At 38.5% G+C, this 21779-nt stretch overlaps 6 protein-coding genes across 10 annotated transcripts in view; 1 reads left to right on the forward strand and 5 right to left on the reverse strand.

Annotated features, from left to right (window-relative positions):
• Positions 1-7771, reverse strand: part of LOC143201267 (uncharacterized) — an 11097-nt gene extending 3326 nt beyond the window's left edge. The window contains exons 1-15 of the mRNA XM_076412215.1: positions 7442-7771; positions 7280-7390; positions 7060-7219; positions 6832-7000; positions 6555-6773; positions 6306-6498; positions 5862-6240; positions 5478-5803; positions 5273-5425; positions 4935-5212; positions 4457-4761; positions 3098-3273; positions 2479-3031; positions 2193-2419; positions 11-1504 (exon numbers count right to left, since the gene is read on the reverse strand). Coding sequence (XP_076268330.1) covers positions 11-1504; positions 2193-2419; positions 2479-3031; positions 3098-3273; positions 4457-4761; positions 4935-5212; positions 5273-5425; positions 5478-5803; positions 5862-6240; positions 6306-6498; positions 6555-6773; positions 6832-7000; positions 7060-7219; positions 7280-7390; positions 7442-7444 — 4746 coding nt within the window. The 5' untranslated portion in view covers positions 7445-7771. The remainder of the gene's footprint in view (positions 1-10; positions 1505-2192; positions 2420-2478; positions 3032-3097; positions 3274-4456; positions 4762-4934; positions 5213-5272; positions 5426-5477; positions 5804-5861; positions 6241-6305; positions 6499-6554; positions 6774-6831; positions 7001-7059; positions 7220-7279; positions 7391-7441) is intronic.
• LOC143201272 (U3 small nucleolar RNA-associated protein 25 homolog) overlaps positions 1-10557 on the forward strand; it is a 27859-nt gene extending 17302 nt beyond the window's left edge. Inside the window, exons 2-6 of one of the 2 annotated variants that reach the window (XM_076412224.1) lie at positions 7980-9052; positions 9108-9350; positions 9413-10039; positions 10098-10274; positions 10335-10557. In XM_076412224.1, coding sequence (XP_076268339.1) covers positions 8006-9052; positions 9108-9350; positions 9413-10039; positions 10098-10274; positions 10335-10502 — 2262 coding nt within the window. In that variant the 5' untranslated portion in view covers positions 7980-8005 and the 3' untranslated portion in view covers positions 10503-10557. Of the gene's footprint in view, positions 1-7764; positions 9053-9107; positions 9351-9412; positions 10040-10097; positions 10275-10334 lie in introns of those variants that run through there. The other variant, XM_076412223.1, reaches the window with a different exon arrangement.
• Positions 10517-16264, reverse strand: inaF-D (trp-interacting inaF-D). 3 transcript variants are annotated; one of them, XM_076412263.1, is made up of 4 exons: positions 16121-16264; positions 15383-15640; positions 15145-15273; positions 10517-11825 (listed from the first exon to the last, which is right to left on the reverse strand). In XM_076412263.1, the coding sequence occupies exons 2-4, from the start codon at positions 15604-15606 to the stop codon at positions 11714-11716; spliced, it is 465 nt and encodes a 154-aa protein (XP_076268378.1). In that variant the 5' UTR covers positions 15607-15640; positions 16121-16264; the 3' UTR covers positions 10517-11713. The 3 variants fall into 3 exon arrangements, with proteins under 3 accessions (XP_076268378.1, XP_076268377.1, XP_076268376.1); XM_076412262.1 differs by having other exon boundaries at positions 15145-15276; XM_076412261.1 differs by lacking the exons at positions 15145-15273; positions 15383-15640; positions 16121-16264 and adding an exon at positions 11894-12390.
• A 463-nt stretch (positions 16265-16727) lies between these two features.
• Positions 16728-18009, reverse strand: Prosbeta5 (Proteasome beta5 subunit). The gene is made up of 5 exons (XM_076412256.1): positions 17737-18009; positions 17488-17686; positions 17236-17429; positions 16989-17178; positions 16728-16936 (listed from the first exon to the last, which is right to left on the reverse strand). Exons 1-5 carry the CDS (start codon positions 17869-17871, stop codon positions 16815-16817), a joined length of 840 nt encoding a protein of 279 aa, XP_076268371.1. The 5' UTR covers positions 17872-18009; the 3' UTR covers positions 16728-16814.
• A 100-nt stretch (positions 18010-18109) lies between these two features.
• LOC143201278 (dual specificity protein phosphatase CDC14B) lies at positions 18110-20165 on the reverse strand. Of its 2 annotated transcripts, XM_076412237.1 has the most exons (7): positions 20078-20165; positions 19593-19998; positions 19229-19537; positions 19005-19134; positions 18757-18935; positions 18551-18704; positions 18110-18487 (listed from the first exon to the last, which is right to left on the reverse strand). In XM_076412237.1, exons 2-7 carry the CDS (start codon positions 19988-19990, stop codon positions 18110-18112), a joined length of 1548 nt encoding a protein of 515 aa, XP_076268352.1. In that variant the 5' UTR covers positions 19991-19998; positions 20078-20165. The 2 variants fall into 2 exon arrangements, with proteins under 2 accessions (XP_076268352.1, XP_076268353.1); XM_076412238.1 differs by having other exon boundaries at positions 18193-18417; positions 19593-20107.
• A 141-nt stretch (positions 20166-20306) lies between these two features.
• Atf-2 (Activating transcription factor-2) lies at positions 20307-21779 on the reverse strand. Its single transcript, XM_076412251.1, has 3 exons — positions 21502-21779; positions 20811-21443; positions 20307-20758 (listed from the first exon to the last, which is right to left on the reverse strand). The coding sequence occupies exons 1-3, from the start codon at positions 21635-21637 to the stop codon at positions 20454-20456; spliced, it is 1074 nt and encodes a 357-aa protein (XP_076268366.1). The 5' UTR covers positions 21638-21779; the 3' UTR covers positions 20307-20453.

Raw genomic sequence — 21779 nt, forward strand, 5'->3', positions numbered from 1 at the left:
GCCAACTCACGGTATTCGCAGCACTGGGTATGTCGGACGAATTGGGCTGTTCCGGTGCCGGAGCCGGACTCCTGGGGAGCTCCTCCTCGCAGAGCAACAGCGAGTGCAGGTTGGGATCCTGATCGTCCTTGATCTCCTCCTCCTTGGATTCTATTTCGATCTCGATCTCGGCCTCCTTGACGGGCGGCTCGGGATCTTCCTTGGCGACGCTCTCTTTGGGTTCTTCGAAGGTCTCCTTCTTCAACTTGATCTCGTCGAAGTTAAAGCTGCGTTTCTCCTGCTCGGGCTGGGACTCGTCCGTGGTGATGGTTTTCTGCAGGGACAGGTTGCTGTCGGTGTTTTCCTTGCAATCGATCAGAGGCTTGTTGTCGGATGAATCGGTACGCGTCTCTTCGTCGTCCGACCTAGCTATCACCAAGTTATCACAGTCGCTGCTATCCGTATCAGAGTCGTCGATGTACTGCTTGCTAATCACCCGTCGCCTCCTCTTGACGTCGGGCGATTCGACTTTGGGAGATTCCTCTTTGGGCTTGAGGTCGAGCGGTTTCCCTTTGGTCTCCCCGACCTCGACGTCCTCCCTGGGCTTGACGATGTCCGGCAAACTGATTGCCATATCCAAGCTGAATTTCGGCTTGCTCTCCACTATGACACCCGTCTCCGGATCGTCCGTCGTGACGACGACGACCTCGGGTTTCTCTAAGTCGGACTCCACCACCATCGCGTCCTCCGCCTCCAGCATTGCGGACGACTCGCCCTTGACGACCTTCGTCTCGAAACTATTCTTGATAGAGTTGAATTTCTGCAGGATGGAATCGGCTATCCGCGTCCTAGTCTTCACGGCCAGCTCCTTGCCTGTATCGTCCAGTTTCGGATTGAGTATCAGCGGCGGCTTCGACACTATCGACTCCAACAGCGAGCTGTCGGTTTCCTGAAGCGCCGGATCGATTGGCTTCTTCGGAGATGACGGCTTCGTCTCAGGCGGAGATTCCGCTCTTATTGTTTCCGGTTCTTTCTTCTCGATCACGACCGGTAACTCCATGACGACCTTCGCCGGTGTCTTGGGCCTGATAACCGGCTCCTTGGGGGAAACCGACGTCGCGGGAATGCCCAGGATGGTAAGGGGCTTCTTGCTATCCTCGGCTTGGATCGAGGGAACGGGCGCGACCTCGATGTTAAGCATCTCGTCGTTGCTGTCGTCGTCGGACAGGGAATTTTGCTCTATCACCCGGTGTATCTGGGCCTGGATCTCGTCGTCGCTGTTGCTGCCCTTGCATTCGGTCGTCTTGCTGTTGGGGAACTCCAGGTCCGAGGTGTTGCTCTCGGACGATTCGAAGAACTCGACGCCCAGCGTCAGGGTTGCGGCGGCCTGCGGGTTCCCGCTCAGTCGTAGGTCCGGTTCTTTCGAGCCAGCCTCGATGTTTGACGTCGATACGTCTCTGGAGTCGTCCGAAGTCTCCGTGGTTTCGTACTTCCGCCGTGATGTGAAGAATCGCCGGCTTAAAACCTGAAAGTGGTACAAAACATGAATATACATTGCACAATTGTATTTCGTTAAAATAAGTTTATATCAATCCGACTCGAAGCTTGACAAGCAAGACACCTTGTCATGCCTTATGGAATATCAGAGCGTTCAATTGTATCAATTGTTATTGGTAACGTTTCCTGATGATTGTTTCGACAGAGTGGACTATCAGTTATTTAAAATTCCATTCATTCCATCAACGCTCCCCACAAATTGTGTTTTGTTGATATTACGATTGACCTCCATAATTCAAAATACTAATTTTTAAAGAGAAATGAATGACGCTTGAAAAAGAATATACTTAGAAGATGGCCAGCCAGTTACAATGTCTGCAGCAAGAAGAAAAAAAAACAACTTTAAACCATATTGTACTGTTATAAAACTTAAATCAGAAAAAGACAAGTTGATTTTTCCAATTGCTTAAAACAACAAATTGTTAAATTGCTTTTAATTTTATAAGTGGCCATAATTATCTTAGCAGCATCATCAGGGAATCTTGGAATAGCAGGAAACTTTGATAGACGTGTCAGCGCGAGGAAAAATGTGTTTTTTAAATTATATTTTGTATTGTTATCAACGACTGTCTAAATTTTTGGGGAATGAGCGGTTCAATTACAAGGTCCAAACCAAGATTGATAATTTCCTCGCATCGCCATAACGCATTACTTACTGGATCTTCTTCTATGGGTTTTTCGGGACTGGTTTTTACAATATTGAAACTGGGCGACTCGATAAGTTTATCGAACGGATCCTCCTTCTTGACCTCGAGTGTCGCCGGCTCCTCCTCCATGGCTTCCTCATTCAGGTCATCCTCTTCGTCGTCAGAGATCCGCACCGGCTTCGGTATCCTCGAGTAGGTCTTGGGTTCAGGATGGTCGAGCTTGCTATCCATTTTCTCTACAAAAAGAACGGAAGTTAATAGCTGAACGTTAGAAACGATCGATGTTAAAAAATACCGCAGGATAGGGGCGATTTTCCACCGCGTTTCCTCGGGCTCTTCTCCAGGTCCTGGAATATGCGCAACCGTTTCTTGCTGTTCTTTTCGTCGCCCAACTTGGACCTGCTTTCGAACTCGAATGGTTCCGGCTCTTTGAACTCGTAGATATCCTCGGAACTCGAAGATTTCTCCAGTTTCGGCGATGGTAGATGCGGCGATTTCGCTTTCGCGGATTCCTCCGTCTTTATCTCCTCCTTCTCCTCTTTGATGACGATGTTCGTGTTGGACGACGAATCGTCCGAAGACGAAACGCTGTCCTTGTCCATCTCCACCTGGGGAATCTTTATGGCTTTCGAGAATCCCTTCAGTTCCGATCTTATCTGATTCAAATCGAAGTCCCTGCCTTTCGGATGACTGGCGCTGTCCTCGTCGCTCTCGTCCGCCGACCTCTCGGACGTCCTCTTCACTTTCTTGATCTTGCGCTCCTTGATGGTCTTCTCGAGTTCGTCCTCCCGCTCGGTATCCTCGTCCTGTCCCTTCTCCTTTCGTTTCTCGCCTTTAAACGAGCCGGGCTGCAATCGAACATTCAGTTGGGTTAGTGCGACCAATGGGAGGCCAACAGACCGAAAGCTCCTTACCGTCGACGGTGGTTTCGACACCTTCTTCTTGTACACTTTGATCTCCGGTTCCTCGGTCTTCAGACTGCCGCTCCGCGTTCTTGGCATTTCGCTGTCGCTGCTAGATGATTCGCTGTCCGAATCGGAATGAGCCGATGCGTCCGTCTGAGCAGATATCCGTCGGTTCTTGGAAGACTCTATGCGGAAGGGAGTTTTATTAGCATGAGCCTAATAGTAACAGACCTCCAGTACCGAGATCCGATACAGGTAGGCGGTTCCGTTTTTTTATGGTAGTGCCTAAAGTCGATGACAATAAAAGATATGGATTCATAAAGGGCAAGGCTATAAATACCAATAACTTTCTATTTGATTGAAAATTTCTCAAAAATATTGGAAAAGGAACTGCCTGACGGTGGATTCTAAGAAGCCGCCATAGCCCGTTATGGATTTACAACCCCAATAAATCCTATATCAATACCTTATAACTATTATAAAATCAATCAACAACATCAAGAAAAGAAGTAGTTCCTCCTAAATCAAACGACCTCGTGTTGTCATTGGTTTTCAGATAAAAAAATTGACGATACTCAAAAAAAAAGTAAAAGTTCCCTACCGTTTATTTGTTTTATTTAAAAACACAAAAAATTACACTATATATAATAAAATTATTTGTACCTTTTTAGGGAAAAAAATATAACAGGTACAAGAAATTTATCAAAGAGTTGAAATAGTTTTTTAATTCAAAAACCGAAACATATACGTAGGGAAGTAAATATAGTTGACGTAATTTCAAATGCGGTGTTTAAAATCTTTATTTCAGATGTTTTGCTTAACAAAAAAAAAGCTCGCATTCTTTTAGGATACAGCCTTTCTGTTTCTATATATAGTCTGGTTACTGGAAACCGAACCTAAAGTTTAATACGAAATACCGAAGAACGATATCGAATATTATTAATATTCGAGCCTCATTTAATATCATACCTTACGATTCTGGCCAAGCTCCTATTATGACCTTCATATTCTCCTCAAACTCAAAAGAGAGTCTCTTCTTGTCCCTGCCAGATGATTTCGACCCAATCCCGAAATCTGCATAAAAAATCTGAATATACATATGCAACCACGTCTTCCATAAATTACTTGACAGGACCCATTCTTTTCTTTTTTTTGTAGTTTTTAAATCCATTATAACCGCACAATTATTCACATAGTAATCCCAAAATTTAGAGCACAAGATACCGCACTGATATGGTTGAAATAATTGTGAAAAAACATCAAAACGTTATAATAAAGAAGACAGAGTCAAGACAGTCGATGTCGTAGGAGCTTGTCAATTGTTTATCGTCTCAAACAATAAAAATACACTAAAAATAGATACAGTACCTTGTCGTGCTGCTAATCTGCTAGCCCTGGTGGCAGGGGTGGCGGGACTCTTGGTTCTACTGCTATTCGAGGTGATACTCGATGGTGTCGTCGATCTAGGCGGCTTTTCCTCAGATGGCGCCTTACTCGACACGGACATTAGTCTATTTCTCTTCGCGCCCGATTGTTTCGAACCCGTAGCGGATAGCCCGCTATTGGAAGATGCTGATTTAACGTTCACGGCGACCGGTATTTTTGTCCTTTTCAACCTAACGCCGGAACTGAGATTCTCTGCGATACGAGTACCCGGAATCCACTCATCGTATCTGTGAAAAAAGAAAAGAAAAAACAAATGACTTAATTTTGACCGCTGTCGATAGATGGCGGTACGGTATATTCGTATTTTATGACGTTTTAATACAATTGCCATATTAAATTTATGTCATTTTTATTAACAAGAAATTACTAGTTAAGAGGTAAGTTTTTTCCAAAATCTCACCTAGTATTCCAACCGGTATAATGTACCAAATACATTATTTCAGATTGTTCTCGGTCAATATCTACGACTTTAGCTTCATAAGTGACTTTTGATTCATTCGTTGGGCCATAATATATGATGACTTTATGGCCAATATTCGCTGAAATTATTTGATTATCAGAACTATTACTACTGCTGCTGCTGCTGGAACTACTGCTGCTCGTGCTCCCCGTCTCTACATGTACTTTATCTAAATCATTGGGTGGTTTTTTCCTTTGTTTCGGTTTCTTGTCTTTCTCCTGAAAGAAACGATATTATCACAACGTGCTTCGCGATTTACCAGTAAAATTATATTATACTTCTTCCTCCTTGGTTGTAGGTTTTTTAATCGGTTTCGATGGAGCTTTAACCGGTGTAATTGGATCTTTAGTTTGTCGACTGCTGCTGGCCGGTTCTTTGGGAGACTCCTTGACTTTAACGGGTGGCGTGGATTTCGACCTCGTGTTCTGTATCTAGAATAAACCGTTTTTGATACCGAGCTTATTTTAACGGAAGTGAACTAACCTTGTCGTCCTTTTTGGTTACATCTTCAACCTTTTCCGAGACCGCAACTTTAGCTTTCTCGCCCTGTTGTTGTTTGGGGGTTTTCTCTTTCGTCTGCTTGGATTCGTTACGTTTCGGTCTGACGCCGGACGTACCAGCTACTTCGGAAATATCGCTGCCCGCGTCGCTCATCTCTCCCAGCTTCGATTTCCGACCGCTGTCCTCTTTCTCCTTCGACTCCGTCTTTCTCTTGATCTTGGTTTCAGTCTTTTCTGTCGGGGGTGTTTCTTTCTTATGAATTTGCTTGTCGACGGAGTCCTCTTCTCTTTCCGGTCTGGGACTACTTACTAAAACGAAAAAATGTGGGGTATATTGGTCGGTTTTTGCTTATTCACGCGGACTTACTAGGCGTTCGATCTTTGTCCCGTATCAAGCTTCGGCCTTTGCTTTTCTTGGACCTCGTGGGATTGAACATGGTAACTCCGAGCGTTCTATGAAACGATTCATAGCTGAGGAGACACTTTTTGTACACCGACTTGACTTGATTGGATATATTTTGATTCACGACCAGGCGCATCTTGCCCGTTACCGATTTCCATTTACTTTGGTTGGTCACCCGGTTGTAACCACCCAGTTTATGCACAACTCTAAATAGCCTATGGAGATCAATGTCTTTATTGGAGATCGCAGGTGTTTTATTTAGTGGAGTACCCGAATCGTCCATGAATTTGTACAATTGAGCAACAAATCGGTCCTTTTCTTCACTTTGCTCTTCCTCTGAGCTCTACAAGATTATTGACGTGTGTCGTACCGTGTATTATATTGGTAATATGCATCATCACAACTCACCTCACTCGCATTATCATAACTATCACTATTCACAGATAAATTAAACAAAGAACTTTTTTCCCAATGCAGAGGTAACTCGTTGTTGTCCAAAAACTTAATGGCTTTCTGAATGGCTTCCTGCAAACCTGCACTATCAACCTTTTCAGCCTGTTCCCTGTTGAACTCATTCACCTCCTTTTTAGGCACCGTATAACTGCAAATAATATGATTCATTGCTAAAACTAACATACACAAATGATTGAAACTCACTATCTGTCATCTCTGAAGGATCTAATCAGAAACTCATCTTTCACATTGATTTTGACAGTAGGTTGTGCTGATGGTATTACAATGAGACCAGGAAACCACTTCTCTTTACCCCGTTTGTTCTCTACTGTCTCAATGCTCACTACCCTGCCTATGTCTTGAGTGTAACCTTCTAGGTCAGGTTCATTTTCTTCTTCAATATCTTCATCACTGCTTTCATCTCTGCATATATTAAAAGTTTTAGTTATCTTATCCAAATCAACAGATAGGTGCTACTCACTTCAGTTGTCTGTTTCTTCTGCCTCTCCTACCTCCAACAACAGGATTGCCAAAATGTTCCGGATGAGTTAATGGCAATTGGTCTAATGTTTCACTTTCATTAAAGTGTCTTCCACTTTTCAGACAAAGAGCTGTTCTTCTAAGGGTTGTAATATCTCCATCATCAAATACTTAAAGAAGAACTTAAAGAATTAATTATACTAATATTAAAAAAATTATATCTATTTACCAACTGTGTACTGACTGCAGTCTTGTATCTTTGTTATTGTGGCCTCAACCATATCCCTACGATCTGGATGTTTTACTTGAACCTGTTGTCCAATTCTAAGAGTACCTTTGATGTCATTATCAGTTACAGTGGCTGTTCCTAAACCCATTCTGAATGTTACCTATATTAAAAACCAAAATGTACACTGGTGCTTGTACAAAAAAAGATGTTTATAGCTAACCTTGCATTTCACAACCCTATCAACTTTACTAACTTTTGCTTCACAAAATGCCCCTTTATATTTCGCACTAACAGCTGTACCGACAGACAAGTAAGGGGGGTCGTCCACTTGCTGGAAATTACGTCGTTTCAGTGATGAATTGGAACAAAAGGTTTCACTCACCATTTTCTCAGTATAATTTGATGTTAAACCATAGACCTAAATATAGTAGCTGAAACACGTGCCACCACAAAATTGACTACGGCAAAATTGTATTAAACAGATGCAAAAACCTTTTTCTTAATTTAGATAGTTTTTTTGTTGTTCACTTTTTAAACCTGCACAGTATTTTCAAAAAAAAAGACAACCTATACGTAAATATCATCACAAAATCAGGACAATTACATCTCAAACCATTTCAGAATAAAATATCTGGTAAAAAGGTAGAAAAAAGGAAAAAAATTAGGCGGGTGTTTATACGATTTAGCTTGAGATTTTTTTCCATAACTCAACAACTCTACAGGTTTGTCAGATTTCTCTTTTAGAAAGTATTGCAACATCGATTAATTCAGTAACTACAGAATACGATCATCTGTACCAGTACTTTAAAGGTCTAAATTATTAAAAGAAGAGGATACGTTCTTTAACCTATGTTTTTAACTTATTTTTAAATTGTTATGTATGTGTTGAAATTATTTAAAAAGTTTTAATTGTCAGTAAGGCTTACACTAATACAAGTTAAATATTATGGGAAAGAAATTGAAATATAAAGATGTGGTTAAAAGAGGCCCGCCAGTTTCAAACAAAAAGCCCAAAAAGGGACAATTTAATAAAAGGAAAACTTACAGTATTTACAAAACGCAAAATTCCTTTAAAAGGAAATCAAACAATGATGATAATTCCTATACATCTAAAAGACATAAATTGGAGAAACCTGAAGAACCTGAAATCCAACAAAAAGTAGTAGAGGAATCTTCTGAAAGTGAAGAGGAAATTTTTGAAGATCCTTTGAAACAATTACGAGATACTTTTACACGGAGTGTAAATGACTCTATTATTAGTGAAAGTGATTCAGATGATGTGAGTGAAGGTAATGATACGAATGATGATAATATTAAGGACACTCCTGAGATATCTGATGATGAAGTCAGTAATGAGGATAGTGACTTGGACAACTCTACAGATGAAAATAATGAATGTGCAGAGGATTCAGATGTTGAAAAGGGGCATGAAGATAATGTAGATAATGTTAAGGATCCTTTTGTAAATCATATAAGTTATGAATTACATCCAAACCTTTTGGAGGTGTTGGAATCTGATACAAATTCAGTTAACACTACCATGAAAGTATGGCCGGTGTTAGGAAATGTTATATTTCAAGTTCCAAAATGTGAAATAAATGAACCTGTTATAAAATCCAAACTGGACACTACTGTGTATGCCACGCCAGGTGAAATTCCTAAAAAAATTAGTAAAAATAGTTCATCAGATGATTTATTTATTAAGAAACAAATTTCAAAGAATATTAGAAGTGCTAACAAAAGCTTAAGGACAGGAGAAAATATGTTTACACCTTTGCAGCAGGAATTATTTTCATTAATGAATAATTATCAGGATGTGTATTACCCAAATAGAACTTTTGACAATGCCGAAGAAATAGTATATACATATTGTTTACATGCAATTAATCATGTATTAAAAACCAGAATTAAGGTTTTGCACCATAATTCGAAAATATCAAAAAAAGATGATGTTCCTGATGAATTTAGAGATCAGGGTTTGGTTAGACCAAAGGTAATATACACAATTTTAATTTCAAAAGGTTTTCTGGTAACAAGGCTTTTTCTAGGTCTTAATTTTGGCTCCATTCAAGAGTTCTGCATATAAAATTGTAAATACAATAATTGACATTATGTTCGAGGAAGATAAAGGAAATATCATTAAGAAAAACAGGTTTGTTGAGGACTATACTGGAAATGAGTTAAGGTTTCCTAAAAGAAACCCCAAGCCAGAGGATTATGAAAGGGTATTTTGTGGAAATACTGGAGATGATTTTAAAATGGGAATTTCAGTCACAAAAAAAAGCTTAAAGGTATTTTATTTATTAACATATTCCTTCTTTATAAACATATGTTTATTTATCACTTGTTTTAGCTATATTCTGACTTCTATTCTTCTGATATCCTAGTTGCATCACCGCTTGGTTTGAGAACAATCATTGGTGCAGAAGGAGAAGTTGATAGGGACTTTGATTTTCTCACGTCAATAGAACTATTAATCTTGGACCAAACAGATATATTTTTTATGCAGAATTGGGATCATGTTATTCACCTTTTTAATCATATGCACCTGAAACCCAAGGATTTACATGGAACTGACGTATCAAGGGTGAGGCAATGGTGCCTTAATCTATGGGCCAAGTACTACAGGCAAACTTTGATATTCTCATCGGTCACACTACCTGAAATCAATGCAATTTTCAACAAGAAGTGCTTTAACTATGCAGGAAAAGCCAAAGTGTCTAATCCTGTAGAATTAGGCTGCATTAATCAGGTTTTTGTACAGCTGCCTCATGTTTTTCAAAGGTTTGAAGCTTCATCTCCAGCTGAAGCCATTGAAGCAAGATTCAATTTCTTCATTAACAAGATCCTGCCTCAGCAGAGGGATAGCTTGATGAAACAGACGCTAATCTATGTACCGAGTTACTATGATTATGTCCGGGTGAGGAACTACTTTAAAAAGGAAGATGTTAGTTTCGTACAAATATGTGAATATTCTAAGGTAAGACTTGCTGGAGGAAATTGAATTTTGGTGATAAGTTTGCGTCATCGTCTTTTAGGAAGGGAAAATTGCCAGAGCTAGGGATATGTTTTACCATGGAGATGCCCATTTCTTGTTGTACACTGAAAGGTATCACTTCTACAATAGGATCAGGGTTAAGGGGATAAGGCACTTGGTTTTTTATCAGCCTCCTAACATACCAGGTTTTTATCACGAAATGTCGAATTTAATGCAGGTATGTATCATATTTTTAATTTGGTCTCGATTTGGATCGATTGACACTGATTTTGTTTAGGAAATAAATATGAACAAAAAAATCGGCAGCATGGCTAACATGACTGTGACTGTGATATATTCAAAGTATGATATACTGCAAGTAGCCGCCATAGTCGGTTCAGAGAGAGCATCAAAAATGTGCCAGTCGGATAGGAAAGTTCACATGTTGGTAACAGGCTCTGATTAAATAAAAAGCAGTTATATTTTGTATATATTTTAATAATAAAACATATAACAACATACCTTACCTTCTATTATTTAAAAAACTGATGGTAATATCAAATTCCCTATAATGTATTTATTTCGTATTTTTAGTCAATATGAATAATTTACAAGATAAATGTTTCACATTATTTCTAAATTAAGGGGTTACCCGGGTTTATACGTTTTAAAACATTGTAATCTAGACAGGTAGGGTTTTTACGTTAACTTTATGTTACGTTTGATTTGAGATTTGTCATGGGAAGACTCGGATGCTTTTGGGAGTATGGGTACCTTAGCCCCCCTTCACCTCTTGAATCTGCTATGTTCAGGCAGGTTCTACTAGAACAACTCACCTTAAGAGGTGGTAAATGTTAAAAAAAACGTCTGAAAAACTAAAGAAATATATATAGACATTAAGCTTGTTGATTGGCTGTTGAGCTAAGCTGTGGTTAAAATATATGGTGAAAAGTATGGTCATAATAAAAATGATAAAGTTATTGTTGATGCTGAAAAGATGGCAACGAGGGAGAGGGTTTTCCACTCTTGTTTTGATTTTTAGTTAGGATTACTTGTATCTTCGTAAATTTATGCAGCAGACGGACTTGGATGACTGGCTTTAGATAAACAGAACACCATTATAGAGGTGATGAGTGAAGAGGTAAATTTGTATCATTTTCAAGGAATATAAACTGTATGAAATTGACATTCAAAATCTTCAGCAAAATATGTCTAAAATATATTTTCAAAACTCTAAATTTTAAATAATCGTCAAAGTTTGAGAGAAAAGGGGAGTTGTTGGAAATTCCTCTGAACCTAGACAGGTTAGGTTTTTTCTAAAAGCAGTGTTTTGCATCGTACTAAGATCTTATTGAATAGAGATTAGTAATTGAATGCTCCAGATAGTGTAAATATTTTGAAATCCATGTAACCCCTTAATACATTATCACAATAATTCTAAGTTTAGTTACCGTATGATCCAGTTTTTCATTACATAGCCTACTTGGATAATAAAGATGCGACGGGACAATGTTAGTTCCACGGTTCTATTCGCTGATTTGGTAGTCTTAAAGCTAGAAGGAGGAGTTTCGGATAATGTCGGGGGAGAGCTAGGACAGTTCGTTGTAAGGATAATCGTTCAGGAGTTTCTTCAGGAAGCTGCTGTCCTGGATGTCGTCGAAGCTGCCGAAATCCTCGTCAGACCAGGTCGTGGTGGTTTCCGGCGGCGTGGTGGTCGGCGGTTCCGTGGTCTGCACGCGGATCGGCGGTAGGTTCTGCGTCTGCAGTAGACGTATCTGACGTTGCATCTCTAAAAATAACACTGTTTTGACGTCGGTCTGGCTTACGGGCACGATTACGTTTACTTGACGGCTTTACCTTCGAGAATATTATCACATTTGCTGTTGTATTGTGCCTGACGGCTGGCCAATCGCGCCGCGACTTTCTGATCCCCGTTCCATAGGAAGATATAGTACAGCGATAGCATTATCGCGGCCAGTGAGACGAAGAACACGTACGCGACGACGGTCAGCACGCGGACGGCTTTCTTCTTGTGCTTGGGCTCGTAGAGTCGGTCTTTGGCCTCCTCGCCGGCGAACTTGACGGACGCCGCGTCCAGCACCACCGAGCTCGTCTTCCACTGTTGCGAGTCGCATTTGGACAGCTTGATACCGTTCGATTTGCACGACATTATCGCTCGCAGGTACGGGACGAGGCCGTGCAAGGCCCTTCTTCACGGGTTCGACGAGTGAATGCGGCGATGGCAGCGGCGGACATCGTTTACCTGATCGATCATCGCGGCGAATGTGTGTTAGTTGGTTAATCGGTGCGGAATTGGGGCCAGATTGTTGTGATTTGGACGCGGCCGGGACTAGGTTCAGTGGCCGGCGACGGGCCATCGATTGGGAGGGCCGTATTTGCGCGAACGTTTCGGCGGGAAGTTTCAAATTGCGCCAGACAGGGTCTCTGATCGTCACGGACAGCTATAACAACTATTGTTGTTGAGATGATTGTTGCGACTAAATTATATTTAAGAAAATTGTTTAATTTTAAGTTTACGAAAATTATAATGTTTTTCCTGTTGTATAGTTTAGTGGTCTAATTTATTGGATCATTTAACTGTTTTTCACTACTTGTAACATGGGAAAATAATTATGACTTGAGACAATATGAAATAGTAGTTGCTATCATAGAACAGTGATGGCTTCTGATAAAATGTTAAGGTGTTCTACAATTTTTGCAGAAAAAACTTATCTATTTTTTATAAATCAAGTCCACCCTACGTTGTTTTCTGTTGGTCTATTTAGGAGATTAACTGTTTTTCAATAGATAGCATGGAAAGAGCTGTTAAACGATTATCGGCCACTGAATATCTAAGAAATGTTTTGATCGGCTTTAGTGTTGAGAAACACCTTTCGGTACCTGATGTCACGGGAGTTGTTATCACGATTTTTAATAATTGTCTAGTCTTCTTCAACGTGTCTGCTAGATTGTTTGTTATTAAACATTTTAGAAGAGGTGGTGCACCACTTAATGTTCTGCAATCATTTCTTGAATAAATTACTGACAGTTCAGTTCGTAATCGTTCTTTATCAACTGTGGGATAAAAGGAACATACGGAAGTGGGTTTATCCTCAGGACATTTACCGCAGTATTCTCCAAAGTATTCCGACAGGTGATGCAACTACTATATGTTCTTTAAAATGAAATCGATCTCTTGCACAATTTATTATAACATCACACACATCTAAAGCAGCAATTCGGTGATCAAATTTATTGTTGCCTGGACGGTTGCGTTTATTTTCTGGTAGCTCATGACTTATTATATCTGATGCTTCACTAATGATGTTATCAATATTATTTCAAACTTATAATATATAATATTGCGTTCAAGATTATCGATAGAGTCCCTTATACCAGTAGGTTCGATTTTTCTTTGCAGCAGCTTGTTAAGAAGAATATTTACGTTTGGTATCATCACATTACGGAAAAACGTTAGCCAACAATTGAAGATCGGATCATAGAATGTACGGTGAATAGAGGCTGCTGCACTACAGACTCTGTTGCTGGGGAATTATCTTCTATTTCATCCATATATTCAATGAGATTGATTTATATTTTCGTACACGACATTAATAGTCCGCATATTAAAGTTCCAATGGGTTGGAGAGTCGTGGGGGATCCTTCTGTTCACAATTTTGTTTAACACTTCTATTCGTTAGAGCGAATTATTAAAAAAACCAGGAATGTCTTGTAGATTGCCAAAAAATACACGTACTTGCTTATTTGTCGAAGCAGCTTTAGACATAATCAAATTTAATTGGTGCGCATAACAGTGTACCTAGTGAGCAAATGGATACTTTTTTTAAATTGAAACTTGAACGCCCTCATGTCGCCCGCTCATAACCTCTGCTCCATCATAGCTTTGTGCGATCAGTTTGTTGTGAGTCAGTTATTCTTCAAATATATGTATAATTTTCAACAGCTGGCAACGTTGCAAATTCAAATCCTTGTGCGCATGAAAGATCCTCTAAAACTAGACTCTTGTCTGTTTTATGCTCCTTCTTCCTTTCAAAATTAAATATGTTTATAAAATATTCTTCATATTACATTTATTATATTATAGAAGTTGAAAAATGTACTAATAATCTTAGCAAGACTTTTTTAAGGGAACTTTTAAGTGAATTCAAGATATCATATTCCTCAGATATACGTATGTATAATTTACAAGAACTGGCAACGTCATAAATTCAAATTCTTGTACGCATGTGGGGAGCTTCTGAGTTTAGCAATATTTCCCATAGTAACATAGTCCATTCAATTTTGAAACCTCCCTACAAGCGAACTTTCGTTTCGAATGCACTGACTATGCAACGTGATTTCCAGTCGAATTATCTTGTTATCTCAATGAGCACGTTTATACGGCTTCACTATCTGACGAATTAGAGTCATTACGAGATAAAACCGAAGATTATCGACGCCCATTCAATCGTAACAGAAAACGTGACGGAAACATATTAATTAATATCCGATCGCGGGGACAATCGAACCGACCCCCGGGGGCTTCGGACGTCCTCCAGGTCCGGTAACGACGCTCTTATTGTTTTCTTGCTGTCTTGCGTTGACACCGTCCACTCTCGCTTGACCCAATTACTCAGGAACATTGTTCGGTTCACCGTCAATCAGTATAACAAGATATACCTCCCTTGCCCCTCGCCCCTCACGCCGACGATCGATAACGTGACACGCCACGTGCTTACGCAAACCGCCGCCTGTATCCCATTTCTAATTATTTTAATTGGATTTGGATACCGCGCACGTTGAGTATCCTAGCTATAATCCGTATATTACGTAAACATTCGGCGAAGGGACGTAGCCTAGACCACCACCGTTCACTTTTTTAAAGTCAAGAAAGCTTTTGTATCATTTAGTTTCAATAAGTCGAAAATTTAACAAAAATAATCCTAAATATTATTAGGAACTAACAATAGAACAGGTGTAGTATATCATATGTTAAATTAAACCCAGCAAGCCATGTATAAACATTGGATAAACGAGCTGTCAATTAAAATATTTTGTTCTGTTTTTGCTATACGGAAAAATAAATTAATAGGAATATCCTATTTTACCTTGATATATTGTAATCGGGTTCCGTTGAATTTATCATGATAAAGAAGTTCTCGGTGATATTGTTGTCTATTTGTTGATTCAAATAGGGCTCCTTCTTTAGCTGTGGATGTTCTTCAAGTTGAATAAGTCTGCTGTAACGTATAATATATTAGAGTGTCATAACACTTTAACACATGATTGTCAAATATTTCAAAACTATTGTCAAAAAGTTTGACATTTATCTTTATATATAGTTACCTTGCGCTTATATAGTTACTCTGATTGTCCGAAAGGCCCATTGCATCGCCCGCGAAGGCTCCCAGGTGGGGCCTGCCTTGCCACATGAATATATAGTAGATTGAAAGTAGGATAGCGGCCATCGAGACGCTTAGAACATAAGCCAGTACCGTCAAGACACGGATGGCTTTGGGCTTACCCTTTGGGGTGTCGGAAGTCTTGTTGATGTCTCCCTCTGACGACATGTTCGGAACTACTGGCGGTTACATCTTCTGGAAACTGTTTTTAGGTGACGAAAAACTGTTGAACTATGTTAAAGGCGAGATTGCTCATAAACCAAAGAAAATAAATCTCCCTTTTACGATGTCGGGTTTTTACTACAAGTCGTAAAATATAAATTTACATCTTCGTCTATATTTTAATGAATAAATGAAGAATTATTGTTAAAAAAATACTTTTAAAGCTATTTTACTAATATGAATTTTTAGAGAATCAACAAAATAATAATCCATACAATAATTTTTTTACCAATATTCGTAAACATTATTGATATATAACAAAAATTATGTTTTTTTGTTACTAAAATTTAGTGCATATTATATGTTATATAGGTTTAGTTCATGTTTAACTGGAAAATATAGAAAACAATTTGTAACTTCTCTAACTCAATCAACGAATGTAGGCAACCAGTTACACGAGCGCCAAATATCAGGCACTATTGGCGAAATATATTAATTAAAGAAACAAAAGAATACTTACCAAATACGGTGTATTGTTAGTTTTTCTCGTGTATCACTTCGATTGACGTGTTCATTATTTTTCACGCGGATGAAAGAAAAATCAGTCTGAAACGACCGAAACCTAGGGGGGTTTAACCCGCTTTGTCGGTGCGCCGACTTAGCCCTGCACAAACAAACATTTTTCCCAAAGGTCGCTTCTGTTTTTATGTTCACTTCTTACACATGCGCTGGATCGGCGGGCGAAATTTAATTTATTAGCTGGTAGGCCGTGCGGTATTCAGTTTTTGCAACAGATTGTCGGGCGTTCATTAGCCGATCTGGCGGAACAATGTGCGTTTGCGTATTTCGCCGACACGGTCGAGATATGCTTTCAACGTGTCGACCTGTCGTTTCCTGGATTTAGAACGGTTTATTATTAGATCGTGACGTTTCTGGATAAATCTGGAATCTGAATTTTTCGTACGGTTAAATCGACAGTGTCAATGTCAAAACCGTTACGCCATCTACTATTATTTATGAAACACAGACAATAATCAAATGACCGTTCTTACAGTAACAGTGAGAAACTAGAATTTAGAATGAATATTATTGGGATACATAATTCATGATATAATACAAAAGGCATATTACAGATATATTTTTATTGAAAAAAAGGTGCTTCTTGTAGCCACATAATGTTAATTAAGACAATTAAATATACAGAATTAGAGAAATTAAATTTTATTTTCAACATCTTCTTTTTCCGCTTGATACTTGTAATGCAAATCTAGACAGTCATTATTATCAATGTGCACCCATCCTGTGGGCTTCATATGGTATACCCTCACAATACCACCTAAAAATCACAAAATATAACACAATTCTTATATTATACTATCCGAATATACCTGAATATGCATCACGATGTGTTGCATGATAAATTGATCTGCGTCCAAGGTCATATGCTTCTTCATCAGTCAAATCCCATTTATAACCAGAGTCTAGGACACCAAAGGCATAGATTGAGCCTGACCCAACACTGAACACTTTACCAGGAGTGCGAGTACCTTCTGAGTCAATATAATAGAGCTGTGGACCCTGAATAGAAAATAAAAAGTTACTACTATAACTTTAATGACGCATTTCTGAACATACCCTTTTATCATAACCAGCAAGCATCATTCCCATGCTCAATCCCATTCCTTTATAATTATAAACCATGTTGGACATTAGTTTTGAAGCAGCCGCCACGGAAATACGTTCTCTGTTTCTGAGTTCATACATTCTGCACTGTTTGGCGAGAACACGGTCCCAATAAACACAGTCAGCTGCACCACCAGCCAGAGTACCTAAAATTTTATTGATTACGCAGAAAGTAATGTTAAAACATTAAATTAGCAAACAAACCAAGTAAGAAGTCATTTATTTCTACTATTTTCTTCATGGTTTGGGAACCAATAAATTGACCACCAGTCGCACGAGAGTCCACAGCCAGAATCACTCCTCCTTGATACATAAAACCTAAGGTGGTCGTACCATGATCAAATTTGATTTTGATATCACGACCAAAATCGTCCTTTGCTAAATTGGCTAAATCCGTAGCAGGCTGTGAAAAACTGAATAAGCACAAAATTGAGCTAAAGGAATGAAACTCACGTTTTGAAATGGTGGAACTCCAAGTTGGATATGGGAAGAAAAATTGCCGCAGAAATTTGTTATATCGTCGTTAAGATTATTACTGAATTTGAAAGCCCCCGTGTCTTCCATGCCACATAACTCAGCCAAACTCATATTTGTTATTAAAAGTATAAGACTTTAAACAAGAAAACAATTTAATCAGAATGAGTTTACAAAAACTATGACAACACCGAATAGCTAGGTTAGAATGAGATAGAATAAGGTCTTCTTTAATCAAATATCTAGCCTTTACTATATACCGTAATAATAATTCTTGCTTAGTGATATAAATTTTTATTCAACAATTTTAAAAATAAAAAAAAACAAGTTCCAAAAATTAGTGCGATACGCTTTACTTTTTCTGTTGTGTGGGTAGAATTTTCTGATTCCGTTGTTTAATCTCATTGAGCTTATCACCCTGACTGGAGTTAATGAGTTTTTGATGATGGGACTGAGGTTGTGGGGTGGTACGATGTGGATCCATATTTTTCTTGGAGTTCTTCTTAATGACTCTTTTAGTGATGAATTCCGGGTCGACACAATTAATGCACTTATCTGATTTAGACGGTTTTCTGACTTTCACCTCAGAAAGAAGATCTCTTGACCGTTTAGTACAGTGTACAGGGGATAATAATTTGCACACGCTTTTGAAGTTGTCCCCTGAGGATTTTAAATTTTTCGCGTCATTAATAAGTTTATCTACGCTGAAAGCTTTACTCTTCTGTTTCATCTTTTAACCGGAAAATAATTAAGGAAAGAACATATTATTACTTTACGAGGAAAATATATTAACCTGTACGATATTGTCCGATTGCATCTTGTTCAGTTGTTGCTGTATATTCCGCCTTGATTCTTTAATGAGTTTCTCCCTCTCGGCGGGCCAAATATTGCTGTATATTCCATACTTATGGCGCGGTATCTTGTCACCTTCACCATAATGTTGCAATCTGTAGTTCAAATTTTTACCGATAGATGCCAATCAGAGAAACATGTTTGTACCTGTATTGACTTCCAGTTCTCCATAGCCAGCTCTGTATTTTCTCTAGCCATATTTGCTGCTGGCCGATAACACATCCCGGTCTGCATATACGAAGCCATGCTATGGCTTCTCTAGCGGTCATTCGATAATGTTTCACTAGATATGCTCCAATCAGTGATCCAGTCCTTCCCAGTCCTGCCTGTTATTTGTAGAGTGACGGTCTGTCATAAATTTTTGACATATGTTTAAGACATATATTTTTGTATACCTTACAGTGAACTGCGATGGCAGCAGGGGAAGTTTCCGATATGTATAAAAATCTGATAAGTACTTCTTTTGGCGGTGTGGTACCATCCGGGAATATTAAGTCGTAGTGTTGTATGCCTACCTGCAAGAATCTAAGACAATAATAAATTATGAAAATATAAAAGTTAGGGATTGTTTGACTGGCCTACTAGGGTTGTTTCTTTTTGACACTGGAAAGATACTTACGTATACGAATCGTATAAAACATTGTTAAGACGTACAACTGTCTTTACGTCGTTTTTTAAGAAATATTTTATATAAAACTCTGGTGCGTGAGACGTTCTGTTGTCGGTAGGTCCGATAAAAGCCAGGAACTTTCTGGGAACGAGCCAATTGAGATCGCCAAATTCAAGTTTGTCATACAGATCGTATTCGGAACAGTTGAAGTCCTCGAAATTGAAGAAATTAAATGCCACCGCCTTCGCTATTGCATTAAGGCAGTCGAAAAGCTTCAAGGTGAATTGACAGGGAAGCTGTGAGGCGTCAAGAAAAGGCCTTAAATATAACTTGCGATCATTGGATGGGCGATTTTTTAAATCTGATTTGATACCTGAAAGGACCTACGGTTTGTAATAATTTCATAACTTCTTTAGGTTGCATGGTCAGGTATATTATACAATAACACCCTATGAGGAAAGCGGCGTTGGCTTTTTTATCCGGATGATTGCTAGTATAATGAACCACGCTCTTCATTCCCTTCACATATTGAAGATATTTGTTCAGCTTCATGCAATATTTATACAGACATGATATATTTAATGGGCCAAAATCGTAATAATAATTTTGGTAGGTCAATTCTTCGTCTATCGTGAAGAAAAAGAAATCTGCATTGGTTTTCAGTCGACGCTTCGGGCTGCACGCCTTGACCACGGTAAAATATAACGTCTGGGGCACGATCTCCACGATATTTTCAATTTCGGCCTCAGTTTCCCTCTTGGCGTGAGTCATATCGAATCCTTAAATGAACAGGTACGAGGACTTGAGCGACTCCTTGTAGAAGACGGCGTAGATAAGGAATTGTAAACTGTAATTTACCAAAACTGCCAGGACTATTTCGATTGCCTTTTGAGCAAGTTCATTCATATTTGGAATTTGGAAAATTTAGGTGACATCTTGACAGCGGTGAGAGAAAAATGACATTAATCAAAAAATATATATTTGTCTTTCAGTCAGGGTTACTGTGATGCAATTGACAAAACTTATCTATAATCTAACATTGTTGTATATTATATGGTGTATAACTTACATAAATTCTATACATGCTAATATAAATATGTCTTTAATTAAAAAAAATATACATAACAGTTTATGTGCTAAAATTTATATCACAGATACTTATATACACAGTAATCATTCCAGTAAATATATTTAACAAGAATAACTTTTATTAAACATAAACATCTTATAATATTTATTTCTTAATACCATTCTGCTCTCTGTTCAGTGAAATTATTGATGGTTCATTTGGCATAATTAGTCTAGAGTTAGTAGGTGATGTACCATTAACAATAACTATTACAGTATTGTTATTTGGTGGAGTTTGTATTGGTTGTATTGGTATGAGTTGTGGTACAGATTTGATAGCAATCGGTTGGTATTTTTTTCTTGCATTATCTGAATTAGTGTTCTTTGGAAGGTCAATTAGCCTGTCATATGTTACAGATGTGGGATTAATTTGCCCATTGATATTCGATATTGAAAGTGATGAGTCAAGCTCTAAAAAAACACATTTACATATAGTCAAAGACAAAACTGAACAAGGTCTTACGTTTTAGTCTATCTTCCAAAAATTTTATTCTCTCCTTTAACACCCGATTTGTTTGTATTAATTGTTTATTCTCAACTTTCAAATGTACATTTTCCATCTTCATTTCATGCATTTGTTTTTGTTTTTTCTTCCTACATCTGTTCGCAGATGCTCTATTCCTTTCCCTCCTGTGTAAAACTATGGGTGTCACTTCTTTTGTGGCATTTTTCTGGGGTTCCTTTAGTTTGTTTAATGGTACAGGTGCAATGAGGCCGTTAGCTTTTTTTATCAGTGCTGTTTTGATCTTGTCTTTCATGGATTCACTGCTTTTGTTTGGATCTTTTCCGGTATCTTCTTCAGAATCCAAAACTATCACTAAATCATTTTCAATATCGTCATTGTCTGTTGACATTACATTGTTTAATGAATATACTTCTGCGGTATTGTTGATGTTACTGCTGTCTTCTAGATTGGGGTATATTTGAGGTGTATGAAGAGTGTCGTCTGAACATGTAACAGGTACTTGTGATGATGCTGATGGATTTTCGACGGCATGTTTAAAAATTTCATCAAATGGATTGACAATTTGAAGATCCTGAAAGAGTCCCACTTCCTCGCAATTGCGGATTAACCGTGTGGGGGTTGGCGTTTCATCTACGGCAACACAATTAGAAATTTTCAAAGTAATGTAATACAATAGGCAAAATATTACCTGTGGCAGGGTTTTTAGAAAACTCTAAGTTCAACAACATATCGTGTCTCTTTTGTGTATCCTCTATATCACAGACGGCCATATTACACGACGAATTATCATCAGGACCTGTTTTACAACTATATTTTTCAAACATTTTCTACATCCAAAATTACAACCTGTTTACTACTGCCACAGAATCACAATTGAATTTTATTATATTGAGGTTAGGACTGCTTCTTGTATATGAAATAAACACTAAAGAAAAAACTAAGAACCTTCTTTGACCAGCGGTGATG

The sequence above is a fragment of the Rhynchophorus ferrugineus genome, unplaced genomic scaffold (genome assembly GCF_030347505.1).
Source record: "Rhynchophorus ferrugineus isolate W39M unplaced genomic scaffold, kcgeb_rfMv2 rfM8, whole genome shotgun sequence".
Lineage (NCBI taxonomy): Eukaryota > Metazoa > Arthropoda > Insecta > Coleoptera > Curculionidae > Rhynchophorus > Rhynchophorus ferrugineus.